The 16,553-nt window shown below is 41.1% G+C and overlaps 1 protein-coding gene across 1 annotated transcript in view; it reads left to right on the forward strand.

Annotated features, from left to right (window-relative positions):
• The window catches only part of tspan4b (tetraspanin 4b), a 30,069-nt gene that overhangs the window by 4,279 nt on the left and 9,237 nt on the right, over window positions 1-16,553 (forward strand). Inside the window, exons 2-6 of the mRNA XM_061090427.1 lie at window positions 1,019-1,088; window positions 1,236-1,427; window positions 1,699-1,773; window positions 12,477-12,572; window positions 13,126-13,239. Coding sequence (XP_060946410.1) covers window positions 1,020-1,088; window positions 1,236-1,427; window positions 1,699-1,773; window positions 12,477-12,572; window positions 13,126-13,239 — 546 coding nt within the window. The 5' untranslated portion in view covers window position 1,019. The remainder of the gene's footprint in view (window positions 1-1,018; window positions 1,089-1,235; window positions 1,428-1,698; window positions 1,774-12,476; window positions 12,573-13,125; window positions 13,240-16,553) is intronic.

The raw sequence follows: 16,553 nt of genomic DNA on the forward strand, positions 1-16,553 counted from the left end.
GGTCCCACAACAGAGCAGCCGGGGAATGGAGAGGGAGGTAGGGTGCACCGTAGGAGATGAAAGCACTGGAGACAAGCGCCACTAAAAAAAAAGAAAACCTCCAGTTAAAAATGTTATGTTGGCAAAAAGAGGCAAATAGGAATACATAATAAATGTCAATGTACATTTTTCTTTAGGCTTGAGGTACATTTTCTGTTCTTGAGTGGCTGTGAATGCTCAGTTTTGTTTGGCCGCTGCCATCTGTGCGTAACGCTGTGCCGATTAAAACCTACCTCTCAAATGTGCTAAATATGGACGCAGTCACAATCCCCGCAATTATGTTTAGGCTTAGTAAATCACAATGCGTGTGCTAAATTAAAGTGTTTTCCATCTACTCCTCCCAATATTTTGCGCACACTTGGGTAGAAACACGCGATATTGCATATTCATTAAGGCAAACATACTAAATGGACACCGCGTACAGTGGTGAGTGGGCTTTGATTCGCAGGTGTCAGCCCCCCCCCTTTTACAAGTTTTTCTTAAAAAAATGATAACATGGACATACTGTTAGTTGCTTTAATAATTCCTCCACTGTGTCTGTAAATTTACCACTTTCTAATATCTACATTCTTCTTCCTGTGCAAAGCAACATCCTCAAGTTGCTTCAGCAGTTATGTGACACACCAACATGCAAGACCAGAACACATCTATGCACCTAAAGAAAGTAGGGAAACATAAAGAAAATAAGAAGCTATCGGACAGCTCCCTGGGACAAAATTGTCAATTTTGGACTTGAAGATCTATGATCTATGATGATACTAATTTTCAATCTTTTTGTGACTTGCAACCCCTCGCTAAGGAAACCCACAACACAACACAGCAAATCCATAAAGTTGTTTAATTGATCGTAACTTACGTGAAAGTACAGTCGATATTTCACACGTTCCAGACAAAACAAATCTTTAAATCACTAGTGATGCACAAGCATTTTTTTAATTTGTAGGTTGTTTAATGGTCTGTTTCACTCTTTCTTTTGCAGGATGTCGGTGTCTCAGAGGTGTTTGTGCTGTGTGAAATATTTGATGTTTGTCTTAAACCTTATCTTCTGGGTTAGTATTTGCACAAGTCAATCCCCCATAGTTACCATATGTGTTAATGTGATTTACCAATCTATTCTTGCCATACATTATTTTCATCAGTGCATTGTGAATAATGCTGCATTTTTACACTGGTTTGATTCTACACTCCCTGAAAAGCTAGGAGGATGTGGTCTATTTGGAGTTGGAGTATGGCTGTCCTTCACACAGGCAGAGTTTTCCTCTCTTCCTCTGTCCTTTCCATCCCTCTCAGCTGCCAATCTACTGCTAGTTGCTGGTGGCATAACCATGGTCACTGGCTTCATGGGTTGTCTTGGAGCCCTTAAGGAGCAGCGCTGCCTGTTGTTCATGGTGAGAAGTCTACATTTCCTAATTCTTTCTTTTAGTTGTAATTTTTTAGGCCGTTTTGGGGATTTATTGAATGGCCAATAGTAGAGAGATTTCATAGAACAAGGAAAGAGGGAGATAAGGAATGACTTACAGCAAAGGTGGTCAGAGATGATTGCTGTGGCTCAAATTCAGATATTATAATTTCAGTATAACATCTCAACGTATAGATAATATAAACAGTTTTGTCTTTTACTATAATGCCAGTGTTCAACAACTTTTCTCTGTTTTGCAGTTCTTTGTGATCCTTTTGCTCCTTGTCCTAACGGAGGTGACTCTAGTGTTGGTTTTACACATCTTCCATGACAAGGTGAGCTCACCATCTACAAGGTTAGGGCTCAATATGGTTGTTATAAACCATTTTAACATTTACTCATAAACCTGTCTTAATATATGGTCAGATAAAATTCATATTATATCTACAATCTAGGGTGGAAAAGTACGCAATCGACATAAGCTAACTCAAACTAGTAAACCTGGGAATGAATCAATGAAACAGATGTGTTTATTAGAGCTGCTTTGAATCATAAATAACACTCTTTGTGATGAACTACCTTTCATCAGTTTACTTTTATTCACAACATTTTAAAAAAGATTATTCCCATAAAAAAACATTACCTTGATGCAAACTGCATACAAACATGAAAACATGATCTCAGTGGTGAAGTATGGTGGAAGGAGCCTCATGATTTGAGGCTTTGCTGCCTCTGGCCGGACTTGATTTTTCAGGGGCTTGAGGGAAAATGGAGGCTGGTGGAGAGGAGGTTTGAGGTGATGAGCTGAGCAGTGAGCATTCAACAACAGAGCTAAGCAGACAGAAAGGTAGCTGGGGAATTGCCTGGGGCACAAGGAAACTTGATTAATTCAATGCACTGATCAGGAAGTTGTGTTTGGAGTTTCATTGGATGAATTGGGATGTGGGTTGAATTCTCATGGACCATGAAGTATGTAGTACTTTTCTAGTGTTGATGACCACTCAAAGTGCTTTACAGTCCTGGTTACCCGTTTTGCCATTTACCCATTCACACACACGTTCATACAGTGCATCTATGTGCAGCACTTTCCCTATAATAGGTCAATCATACACTGTCGGCAAAGCAGGAGGGGCAATTTGGGGTTTAGTATGCTCAAGGACTCTTTGGCAAAAGGAATAGGGGGGATGGACATCAAACTGCTAACCACCCCCTCTACCCCCTGTCCCATATCCATCCCTACGACAGGACAAAAGGGGTTGTGTCGCTGTGTGTTCGTTTATCCTAAATATGAGAAGAGCCGGTTGTAATATTTTATAACAGTAGGTAGAACAGGATTGGTCAATAACGAGGGGAAGTCTTCCTTGGTTCTTCCTCGATGGTGCGCAGGCGTGTCCACCCTCTTGGCATTGGAATAAGGAAGTGACCAGGAGCCACTCCATTTCGCTCCTCCTCTGATAGTTGCTGGGCAACTCTTGGGCAAATCTGGGCAAATCTTCACATATGTGTGGAATGAAAACCATCACCGGCTTCAGATCAGCTAGTGGCAGAGTAGCTGAGGACAGCTTTGATATGACCAATGAATTTAATCTATTTTTTTAAAAGATTAACACAAAGCGGCCCCTGCCCCCCCCTAACTCTTTTACGGTCTGTCTCCAAACACCACTCCTCCCCCCTCCACCTGACTGTCCCTCAAATTGCTGTGAGGGTGCCCCCCCCCCTCCTTACACTCCTCTGGCTCACAAGCTGACTGTCTTTTTCCTAATGACTTCAACCCCCCTACTCCCCAGCCTGCATCCCCAACAGCAGGGGACGGCAACCTGCATGTTGCGCATATTTTTCGCGAACGTGAACTTAACAAATCAGTTTTCATATGATGAACGTGAGTGAACGTCACGTTCATTTTTTAAATCATCATCGTATCAGGCCGTCATGAAATACCAGGAGCGGGTGAATGTGTGTGTTTGCGCTCCCAGATAGCAGACACACATACAGGCCCCGTGGCTCCGCCCCCCGCCCCGTTCACTGGCTCAGAGACTCACACAGTGAGATCAGAACTCGTTCACGTGAAGCAGCTAGTCACTGACACACCGGCTGCTTCTTAACAGTGGAAACAGTGAAAACACTGACTTTCTCTGGTCTCAGCTGCTCAGAGATCATCTCAGCAGCTTCTTGATCAGAGCAGAAGCTGCAGGTGGTCTGTACCGAGCTTCAGTTTCTGTCCAGTCTGACCTGCTCTCATGTTTTGTTTTAATATTTCGTCAACTAAAATATGCGTCACATCCTATTACGGCCCGGCGCTCTTCCCTGCAGGTCGCTAAACTATAGTGTCCGACCCCCGGCCTTGGTAAACTAAACATTGATAAATCCCCAAATAGAGAGTTTAATTCTGCGTGGACAGATTAATTTGCTTTCACTGCCAACGATGTTGGCTTACCTGTATGCTTAATATGTGGCTAAGAATTAGCATTTAAAAAAGGTTATGTTTAAAGACATTTCCAGAGCAAGCACACAGCATCTGCTGAAAAGAACCAAGTTGGAGATGAGCGAAAAAAGCATAGTTCTGTGTTTCATTTATTTCAAAGAAGGCCTACACATGTATTTTGTTCTCCTCTTCATAAGAGTTTGGTGTTTTCCTTTTTTGTAAAAGGTAAAAATAGCAGTTAAATGTCAACAGTTTTATAATTTAATAAATGAAACAAACTATAGTTTTTATATATCTTGTATAACTATATATGTAACTTTATAACCTGTGTTATCAAATATGTTTTGCGGCTCCAGACAGATTTAATTTGGGGGATGAGGGGGCAAAATGGCTCTTTCAATAGAAAAAGGTTGTCTACCCCTGCCCTACAGTGTCCTTCACACCTCACTATGTTAAAGGAAAGCTGAGGAAATTCCACTCTGGCTGCGGGGCCCCAATAGTGCAGCCCTAAGGTGCTCAAAGCCTTTGTCCCCCAGCTCTTTGGAGCGCTTCACTCACTGCGGTTACATGTGTCCGATTGAAACCCGATTTCTGGCCTTGTCGTGTTTCAATCGAAGATCCATTTCATGTAACTCCACAAATCTAGATTTCTTGTGTCCGACTGAAGTCGGATAACCACCCCCAGATAAGTAGATCGGATTTGGCTGTATATCGGACAACGCGCGCATGTAACTCTGGAAGCTAGACAACAACTGGAGATGACGTCTTTGCGCATGCTTGAGATCCTTGAGACAGGTGTGAGACTGACCAGCGATATGACTAATTTCAAGATTAACACCAAGCAGCAACGGCTATTATAAATCATTGTGTGAAGGCCATATATCTGGCCCAAACTGCTCCTGCCCCCACGCCCCTGCATTTTGTGTACAGTTCTATAAACATCTTCACAGACTCACACACACAGACAAGCTAAAATTTAAAATCCCAACACTTCCCACATCATGTAGACCCTGGAGAGACTCGTCCTGGAGCAGCGCAGAAAAAAGTACTGAAATATTGTACTCAAGTAAAAGTACCTTTACTTTGATGAAATTTTACTTAAGTGCAAGTAAAAGTACCCATCTAAAAATCTACTCAAGTAAAAGTAAAAAGTAGATAATTTAAAATGTACTTTAAGTAAAAGTTACTTAAGTCTGCGGCTTTTCACGTAGCTCTGTCGACGGACTCGTTTTAATTTATGGTTCCCCAAGGGTTGCGCTTGATGCAAAGCAATTCACTGCCAGACCACTGGGCGGAGTAATGTTTTTTGTCGAACTCGGCTCTTCTTCGTGTGTGGCAGTCTTCGTCGACTGTTTATTTACATCACCACGGCGGCGCCTCGTAGCATTTTTCTGGCAAACAAATCCGCCAGTCAGTGACGGGTTATACTAGTGGTCATAGTTTCAGATCTCTTCTGCCAAGTGCTCTTCTATTTGGTCCATATTCGTTCTTCTAAATCTTCTGTGGTTTCCGCCGGTTCCGGGCATGAAACCAGAAATGCGACTCCGGAAAGGATGTAGTAAGCAGACCAATCACAGCCTTGCCGGCTACGTGAGGCTTGCGGAGCTTTGCCGTCTAGTTAGAAAAATTGGGCGACGCACATCAGCACGTAAAGGCCAATTTATGCTTGTCCGTATTTTCTAAAACGGATAGATAAGACCGCCCTATCCGTCGTGGAACGCCCTCTCCGAGCGCCTCGGAGAGCTTTTCGTACACCTCTGATTTTTCTAACTGTCCGTCTTTATTTCGGAGACCCCATGGACAGCTCTTGGCTGTGATTGGTCCACGAACGACATCATTTCCCTACGACGTCATTTCCGGATTTCACATTTCCGGACCTCAAACTTCCTGCTTGACAATAAACCCAAACACAACTACGATTCTACGATAAATGTGACGTGTGTGTTAAGCCAGCGGAGTTGTCCGTCTGACAATGGCTCGTTAGAGCACTGACGGCATGTGTGCACGGTCACATACGGTTATAACGAGCTTTCAAAACGGCGCTAGCGGGCTAGCCACCATGCTAACTGCGGTGGTAACAGTGCAAAAACCCGCCGTCACGACTTTAATTCCACTTCTATCATGACACTGTTTCTATAATACCGTCAGGTTAGAAGCAAACACTGGGTAGTAGTTACTGCTGGGAGTCCCTGCTGACTGTGTGTGGAAGCTGGGAGGGGAGCTAGCTAGCTCCATCTAGCTTCAAGCTACACGGAGCTTTAAGCTGTGGAATTAGCAACAGAGTTCGGAAACAAGACCGGGGAACCGCTGCGCTAAGAAACGATAACATCAGCATCTTGACCCGCTGGGTGTCACTTTATTTAGTTCTGTTAGTTGCCATGGTTCAGTGTGTGGGAGGCCAGCCGACAGAGGTAAACAGACACACGTGGACTTCTTCTTCCCATAAATGGGGTAGGCTTCTCTGAGCTCGTTTTCCGTTGCGCCACCCAAGGGTTTGGCGGTGAATTGTTTTCAACGTACAGTCGTCGGAGATGTAAAAATCAAAAAGACTCTCCGCTCTCTGTGCAACCCTCTCCGAGAAACGGATACGTAGAAGCATAATGGAGCCTTAAGAAGGGATACGTAAGCACGTAAGGGGCCCGGAAGGGCTCTTACGCTTGCAGGCCCCTGAAAACGCAGAAGCATGCGCCGCCCTTTAGTTACTTCCAACAACTTGATGGGGGCCGCTCCTATACAGTGCAAAAAGGACAAGGGGTCATAAATCCAATCCAAAACCAGTTATTTTTAATTAAAGGAGAATCTTTACAAATATAAGTGCAATGACATTAAACATGTCAAACATTTAACATGTCAACACAACATTTAACTTTTGGGAGGACATGTCAAGACATGAACCACATGATAAATAAAAGCTAGCTAAAATAAAAAGTTAAAATGCCGCTGTCCCACTGTATATTTAAACTTTTGGTTAAACTTTGGTCCACCTTTAGAGCACTAGTCTACAAACTTCTTGTTGAGTTTGAGCATCATATAGCTGTTGCCTCTTTTGCGTTTGAAGGCAAACTGCTTGCTGAGATGTGGCCACGGGTTTTCTTCATCTGCTTTAATGTCAACTGGCGGAAAGTTCGAAGCTTCCGCTTGTTGGTTGTCCGCAGCTTGTTGGTAGTCCGCAATATCATCCTTCTCTAGCTCACGTGACTCTGCACCGGCGGCTTGCATCGACTCCATCATCCACTCTATGCAGCATCTACCACCAGTGTTTAGTAAATTCACACCTCTCATGAATTAGTTCAAAGTTTAGTTCATACAAGTAAACATGAATAGTTCAAGTTCATAGATCACCATTTAAATTCTGAACTAGTTCATAGTTCAGTTCATTTCATAGTTTTAAGGTGGAAAGAGAGAATGAAAGACTTAACTCGTTTTTTAAAGAAAACTTTATCCATCACTACCCCTTGCCTTAAACTGTACGTCATATGTATCAATTACTAAAATAAATGTTTTTTTTATTGTTTTATTATTGCTAATTTTGCCTGTTTATTTATTTATACCCTGCAAACAAAAGGCACAACAAATCATAGTTTTGATACATTTATTTTGAAATGGTTTCTTTTATTTTGAAAAGGCATTCCTGAAAAATACGGAAAATACCACTGCAGTGAGAATTGCCTTGCGCCTTGAACTATGTTTTTTTTTACTCAGTAACTGATGTAATTTCCAATGTAGCGAAGTACAATACTTCAGTCAAAATCTACTTAAGTAAAAGTACCCATTTCAAAAACTACTCAAAAAATTACAAAGTACACAAAAAACTACTCAATTACAGTAACGTGAGTAAATGTTATTCGTTACTTTAAACCTCTGGTCAGGCCACACTTTGATCCTCTCCAGTTCGCTACCAGCCCCGGCTAAGAGTTGAGGACGCCATCATCATCTACCTTCTCAATCGAGTCTAGGCTTGCCTTTACAAGCTCCTCCAGTCCACATGTCAATGTGTCCTTGCGCAAGACACTGCCCCAAATGTCAGGGTGTGAACTGAAATAAGCAACAAGTGTTATATAAATGGTTGTTTGTATTGATGAATGCAAACTGTAATGTAAAGCACCTTGAGAATACTGAATCAGATATTTGTTTGTTAGGGTTTGATTTCAGCAGTTACAGTACACTATACAGATGCAATTGCATACAGTACAGCCCGTTTGAATTTAACTATGGCCCACAAGACTGCCTGCAAATCAGTATAGCTTGGTAAGAAAAAACTAAAATGGCCTCTTATTAGTTAAGACCCAGAGCCATTGAGTTTCACTGTTGCCTCAACCGAACCTGTATGGTTACTTCTTTATGTTACGCACCTGTGTTGGTTGCCGAAACCTATTCCTCACTTGCGTTCTGGTCTGGCTGCCCACTGAAACACCTGCGCTAGCTGACGCTACCAATAAGCTGTGAAATGGGTCTCTCAAAGCCGAAGCTTCGTAAAGTTGACGGTGAAAGCCGACAATTCCAAAGTAAATGGACTGAAAAGTATTTATTTACTTTGCCAGCTGTAATGAGCAATGAACCAATGTGTTTATTGTGCAGCGAATCCATTGCTGTGATGAAAGAATACAATGTGAAGAGGCACTACAAGTCAAATCATGGCTCATTTTTGAACAGTTTTCCAGAGGGCTCGGATGAACAGAGGAGAAAAGTAGCATCTTTTCAATGAGGTCAGTGTGCCCTTAGTCGCTTTTGCATGGAACAAGAGAGAGCCATGATAGCATCTCTACCTGAGCCTGGACACTAACAAGACAGAAGAGGCCCTTTACCGAGTCGGAGACTGTTAAATACTGCATGCTTGCAGTTATTGATGAGATGATTGTTGCCAAAAAAGTGCTTGCTGTCTGAGGGTGCAGTGAACTTTTGGGGTTAGCCAAACATGTAAGCCAATACCAGTGCCCCACACATTCGGAAAGTGGCCCTGCTAATACAAACAATGTTTGGATCCACCTACACGTGTGAGTCTAGCTTTTCTCACATGAATGCAATTAAAACAAGGGCACGTTGCTCCATGACCAATGAAAAGCTACACAAGTGTCTCAGAGTTGCTCTTACTACTTAAGAGCCAAACTATGTTGAAATTGCCAAATCAAGGCAATGTAATTTCTCTCACTGAGTCAAACAGGCATAAAACAGAGGTCTGATAAGTAAGGTGTTGTGTAGTAGTAAAATACCCTGACTGAGGCATGTGATGCTATCAAACTGAAAATGCACAGACTTCAAATCTATTTTATGGTTCAGCAGGCTCCCTTTTGGTTTGTCTGGAGTTTTAGTTTTTACCTTTAACAAATATGGACATGAACCTGCTATACGCACCTAATTTTTGGCTTGTTTATGATAATATCATGAGTTCGCCCATTTTCTGTTAATCTGGTGGATTCTGTTTTACCAGATTAATCTGGCTGTTTGTGTTTATGGATATGAACCTGCAAAGCACCTTATTTCTGCTTGGAAATGTTGTTTAAATAGTTAGGGCCCGAGCACTGACAGGCACTGACAGGTGAGGCCCTATTGAAATTGTAAGGATTCTTATTATTAGGGCCCGAGCACTGACATCAAAGGTCAGGTGAGGCCCTATTGAAATTGTAAGGATTATTATTTAGGGACCGAGCACTGACAGGCACTGACAGACTTGAGGCCCTATTGAAATTGTAAGGATTATTTATTATTAGGGCCCGAGCACTGACAGGCACTGACAGGTGAGGCCCTATTGAAATTGTAAGGATTATTATTATTATTCAGGCAAATGAGTTGGCTTTTTGAGGGCTTTAACATGCTCAAATTCTTACCAAAATTTGCAGAAAATCTGAAAGTGGTGAAAATTTACGTATTCTGGAGTAATTTTCAATGGGCTTCGCAAAATGGCTCAACGGTGCCCCCCAAGACCCCCGGAACGTGTTCACATTGACTGATCTTCACAAAAATCGATACACAGGTGTATCAAGACCAGACAAACAAAAAAGTATATTGGTGCAATTTAATAAATGCAACAGGAAGCCTGCTATTTTAGCATTTAGTGGCCATTGTGGCCATATTCCACATTTTTACTTTGATTTACTTGTACCAGGGCTTTCATCAGATCAACTTCAAATTGAGATGTGTCATCACAACAAGATGGAGATACAAAGTTATCAAACGATTTTTCAACACACGGTGTGACGTGACGTGGCGTCAAAGTTTGATTACAGGCCATTAATACACGATGTTCTGTAACGCGGACATGGATGGATGATGAATCCTTCGCTTCAAAATGCATGTGTTCGGGCCAACCCAGTGCTGCTTGGCAGTCCTAGAAATTTCAGAAATTGTATTTAAGTATAGTACTATTATTTGCTTTACCGGTGCAATGGCTGTTGTAAATGGGTTGTTTGCCTGGACTGTGGTAATGCTGGTTATAATCGAAATCCATATGACAGATACTTTTGCTTTGATCTATCATTTAGATTGTCCTCATCTCAATAAGTTCAGACAGAGACATGCCTGTGTTCAGGAGCTCCCTGACTACCTACATACTGAATATCAAACATTATTACTGAATGGATTTGGAGATTTTTCAAAGTAAAGTCCAACATTTTTACTGTGTAATAGATCATTTCAGGATTGTCACTGTAGAAAATAGATAATTTCAGGATACTTCAAAGTACTGTAAAAACACTTTTCTCAAAGAGTTCAGAGAGAGACGGATATGCATGTGCTCAGGAGCTCTCTGACTACCCACATACTGAATATCAAACATTTTTACTGAATAGATTTGGAGATTTTTCATTATTATTATTATTCAGGCAAATTGGCTTTTTGAGGGCTTTAACATGCTCAAATTCTTACCAAAATTTGCAGAAAGTTAGAAAGTGGTGAACATTTACGGATTCTGGAGGAATTTTCAATTGGCATCGAAAAATGGCTCAACGGTGCTCCCCGAGTCCCCCGGAACGTGTTCCACATTGACCAATCTCCAAAAAAAATCGATACACAGGTGTATCATGACCAGACAAACAAAAAATCTGGAGGTGGAATTGGAAAAACGCAACAGGAAGCCTACTATTTTGCATTTAGTGGCCATTTTGGCCATAGTCCACATTTTTACTTTGAGGTACTTGTCCCAGGGCTTACATCAGATCAACTTAAAATTAAGATGAGTGTCATCACAACAAGATGGAGATACAAAGTTATTCAAAGATCTATTTTTCGTCACACGGTGTGACCCTGACCCATCAAACATTGATGACACGCCGTTAAAACACGATGTTCTGTAACGCGGACATACATGGACCATGAATTCTTTGATGCTGAGCCGTACACAAACAACTCCACTCCTGCAGTGTCAGTGGTAAAAGATCAAAGGAATCTTTATGTCTTGCAAAGGTTACGTCTCTCTCCTTCTCAGAACTGGGACACTTCCTCAAACCGTGTAAACATGAAGGTGCGGCGAACGTTCATCCTTCGCCAAAGGAGACGGTGTTCTCATAACTCCACTGTGCATTGTCCTATCACCACCAAACTTCCGTCTCATGAGCAGAGTCCAGGCCTGAACAGCTCTATCTGTCAATATTTACTCAGTCATTTTTTTTTCAGGCAAAACGCATGCAATGCTTCAAAATGCATGTGCTCGGGCTCGCCCAGTGCTGCTTTGCAGTCCTAGAAATTTTAGAAATTGTACTCTATAGTTGGTACTTTCCAGGGTTGAGCAATTCTGGTTTCTAATTTGGTTTCATTCTTTTCCTTTTTTTCACTTTTTTAAATTCAACATTTTTTCTTGCCTCTTTTTAACTGACGTGACAAGCTAGATAAAAAGTGACAGCTCTCTTCTACCCAAATCATCCACCATGCATTTCAAAAATTGTACAATGACCTTCAGTCAGTGTGGAGCTCGCCATGAGCTTCTCAGGTGACCCCTCAATTATATACAAACTGTGTCACTAGTGCAGCACAAAGCCTGAATGTTGTCCCTGAGGCTCAGCCACAGAAACACCCTATGCAACCCAAAGTGAACTTTTAGTTTCTCTTTTTTTTTTGCTGTATGAACTAGGGATTGGCATTCGATTAAATTGTCTTAATCGATCGTCGGGAGAGTTAATGACGAATTTTCGATTAATCATTAATATTTTTATATTAAAATTCACTATTTATAGACTGTTAAAATGCAGTGAAAATAGAAAAAACACAGCGTGTTTCCTCATTGAGATCTTTATTACAAGATGAACAACTCTTGTGGCAGTTAAACGGGATCGTTCAATGGTTACACTTGAAAATATGCGCTGCTGTACTCTTCAGCCCCGCTGAGAGAGCAGCTAGCCGCTGAGAGCTAGCTCGATCTGACGGTTCTTGACCTCTCAGTCCCGTGGTTGTTGCGTCCTCACTCCCGGAACCCCTCCACCAGACCCGGCTTTGTCCGGGTCCGAAGGGGCTAGCGTCCGGAGCTAGCCTCCGCTAGCTGACTATTGTGGACGTGTGAACTGTGGAGGTGTACACTACCTCCTGCCCACTACAGTTTTCATATTCCCCAGCTGCGTCCCTTCAATGGATTAGCAAGTACGGATAACTGATGGATGATTAACTGTTCAACTATTCTCTCTGTTTTAGCTGGATTCCAAAGCACAACGTGAATTAAAGGAAGGTATGAAGATGTATAAATCAAAACCTGGACTGAAAAAATCTTGGGACAATGTGCAGAAAATGGTGAGCAATTTTATGCAAGCAGTTAGCTAACATTGTGCATTGTGTACTTTGTTCATACAGTATTCGTTAACTCCCTTGTTAAAAAGTGTGGTAGCTAGTAACTATGCAATTAAGCTATTTAGTTTTGGAACTTACAGTTTCTAATATGCTTATCCCTGACTTTGATATGCAACATCACTCTTATGGCATATAATTTTAATAAAATTAAAACAGCTCGTCACCATCTTAAAAGAGGCTAGACTTACCTATGGGTGGTGGTAATGAAGAACGGAGCAAGAAATTGGGACGACTGGGTATCCAGAACTGATGTTGTACAGGGATGGAGGTGGGTCAGTCAGTGATTGAGGTAGTGAACTGACAGCTGAAGGACAGGTGGGAGACAGAACATTTACATTTTTGACTGGCTCAAGGCGAGAGTGTCAGGTTGTGATTGGATGTGATCAGAGAATGTGCTGGTGGAGCTCAGATAAGGAAATTTTCATGTGACTTTCTTTCTGACTAAACTTTCGCTTCAGGCTTAATTTCTTTTCCTTGTATCTACTGTCTCTTTCAGTTCAAATGCTGTGGAGTAACAAACAAAACAGACTGGTACAATGTGCTGAATGGAACGCTACCCTCATCCTGCTGCTCTGTAGGGATGGACAAGTGCATTGACGGATGGAGTGAGGTTAGTTTTATTGTTTAGCTCAAAGGGGGGCTTTATTAGAGCACTAAGGGTCAGTTTTCATTTTGTCAGATGCATACTATATCTGAATGCCACATAGTGAATTACAACAATCGAGTCAGAATTTTTTCCCCACAAACGTTTATGACTGATCAATCAATCAAGTTTTATTTGTAGAGCCCATATTCACAAATCACAATTTGTCTCATAGGGCTTTAACAAGGTGTGACATCCTCTGCTCTTAACCCTCAACAAGAGTAGGAAAAAAAAACTAAAAAAACAACACATATGAGGGATCCCTCTCCCAGGATGGAAAGAAGTGTAATAGATGCCACGTGTAAAGGAGAACATCAGAAAGATAAGGGTATTTGCAGCATAATGGAAGGTCAATAAATTGATGGATTATTGCCAGTAATGGTCGAGTATCTGAGGAGAAATATTATACAGTACCTTAAATAATACTTTTTCCCATTTTGTACTGTTACAAACTGGAATTAAAATATAGACTTAAACAGACCTTTTCCCATTTGATCAACACAATATGCTGAGTACTTTGAAAGTCCAAAATACCTTTAATTGTGACACAAACAATAATGAGATCAAAAAAGTTGACATCTGTTGGATGCATAATTATTCACTAATCATTGTCTGATCACTGCAACTAGTATTTTTCAGTTATGCAGTTACCATTGCAGAACTGTGGTTGCGGACCTGGAAAATTAAAATCTATTATACTCACAGTATCTGAAATACACCTCCTCAGCTGCTCTCATATCTAGAGATAGGAGTTTTATGAAGTTTATTAGACAGTCAAAACCATGTAGGTGCAGAGTTGAAACGAGGAGGAACTGATGCAGTCATACACGCGTCGCTGCACTTTGCTGGACTTCTATAAGAGCAGTCACCCCTACAATATATACACCGCGTTCCACATTATTATGCAAATCACACTTTGCTCAGATTTTCCTAAATAGTAATGCACAGCCAGTCAGTATAATTTTCAAGTCATCAACTGTAAGAGTCTAATTCAAATTTGATTGAACAAACCTCCCAATGATAACAGTATTTTTTTCAAAAATAAAAAACTCAAAATGCAGTGTTCCAAATTATTATGCAGAGTTTCTGAGTTTCAGAGTTTCAAGATATTTTATAGGTTGTAAAGAACTAAAAATGGTCATTTGTTGAATTTGCAGCATTAAGAGGTCATATTTACTGAAATCAAAAAAAGTTTTAATCAAAAACATCTTAACAGGTCAAGTTACATGTTAACATAGGACCCCTTCTTTGATATCACCTTCACAATTCTTGCATCCATTGAACTTGTGAGTTCTTTGATAGTTTCTGCTTTAATGTCTTAGGGTTAGGCCATAATAGCCTCCCAGAGCACCTGCTTGGGTGTGAACTGCCTTCCACCCACATAGATATTTTGCTTGATGATGCTCCAAAGGTTCTCAATAGGGTTAAGGTCAGGGTAAGATGGGGGCCACACCATGAGTTTCTCTCCTTTTATGCCCATAGCAGCCAATGCCCCAGAGGTATTCTTTGCAGCATGACATGGTGCATTGTCATGCATGAATATGATTTTGCTTTGGAAGGCACGTTTCTTCTTTTTGTACCACGGAAGAAAGTGGTCAGTCAGAAACTCTACATACTTTGCCGAGGTCATTTTCACACCGTCAGGGACCCTGAAGGGGCCGACCAGCTCTCTCCACATGATTCCGGCCCAAAACATGACTCCGCCACCTCCTTGTTGATGTCTCAGCCTTGTTGGGACATGGTGCCTTTTTTGCTTGTGAGCTTGGTTTAGGGGTGGCCGAATAACAGGTTTAAGGACACTTGCAAACCTCTTGAGCATCCTACATCTTGAAGTTCGCGAGACTCCAGAGGCACCAGCGGCTTCAAACACCTGTTTGCTGCTATTCAATGGCATTTTAGTGGCTGCTCTCTTAACCCTACGCATTTGTTTGGCAGAAATCTTCCTTATTTTGCCTTTGTATGAACGAACCCGCTTGTGCTGTGAATCAGTGACAAATTTCTTCACTGTCCGATGATCACGTGCAATTCTTTTGGAAATATCCAATGTTGTGATACCTTGACCAAGGTATTGCACTATTTGCTGCTTTTCAGCAGCAGAGAGATCCTTTTTCTTCCCCATTTTGCCTGAAACATGTAGCTTGCTTAATAATGAGGAACATCCTTCTTAAGCAGTTTTCCTTTGATTGGGCTCACCTGGCAAACTAATTATCACAGGTGTCTGAGATTGATTTCAATCATCCAAATAGCCCTGAGACACAATACCATCCATGAGTTTAATTCAAAAACTAAAAAATGAATGTTTTTGACCCTTTAATCCAATTTGCATTATAATGATGAACACGGTGTATATATATAAACCAGTGTTGTGCATGAACGTGTTCAATGAACGGCATTCATATTTATTGTGAACGATAAACTGAACGAATCAGCTTACATATGACAAACGTGAATTCATTTTTTCGATCATCATCGCATCAGGCCATCATGTGAAATACCAGGAGCGGACAAAAATGTGTGTGTGTGTGTGTGTGTGTGCTCTCAGACGGCACACACACACAAACTCAGGCCCCGGGGCGCCTTCCCCACTCACACACTCAGAGCGACACACACAGTGAGATCAGAGACTTGTTCACGTGAAACAGCAGGTCAGTGTATTTGTTGAAGAACAGTGAAATACAGATTTCTCTCGTCACAGATGCTCAGTGATCAGCGCCGCAGCTTCTTGATCAGAGCAGAAGCTGCAGTTGGTTTGTACCGAGCTTCAGTTTCTGTGTCCTCCTCCAGTCTAACCCGCTATCACTTTTTGTTTTCATATTTCATCAACTAAAATATATATTTTTAAGCTATTTGGCTGAAGCTCTATGTTTTGATTTTCAAAACAGGGTACGTCTTATTTTATACATTTCCAACAAATATTGGGAGGACTCATTATATTTATATATATTATATTATATATATTGTTGAGTCTTATACTCTAAACATGTTGCACTTTGTTTAATATGCACACCTAACTTTTTTATTTTGATAAGGGGTTAAATAGATACTTTGATATCTTTTTGAGTTGCACTGCTGACTTAACTTACAAGCCCTTTTTTATTTATTTTTATCACGTTGGAGTTGCTAGTTTAAACCTACAGTTTTGCACTTTAATATTTGAGCCTTTGTTTACATTTTGTTTTGTGCTGCATTATATGGTGACATACAGTTTGTTGTTATCAAATAAAATTAACTGAATTGAAATGGTCAATTTGATTTTTTGGGAGGAAAATTAATCGTTTAGA

The sequence above is a fragment of the Limanda limanda genome, chromosome 17 (assembly GCF_963576545.1).
Source record: "Limanda limanda chromosome 17, fLimLim1.1, whole genome shotgun sequence".
Lineage (NCBI taxonomy): Eukaryota > Metazoa > Chordata > Actinopteri > Pleuronectiformes > Pleuronectidae > Limanda > Limanda limanda.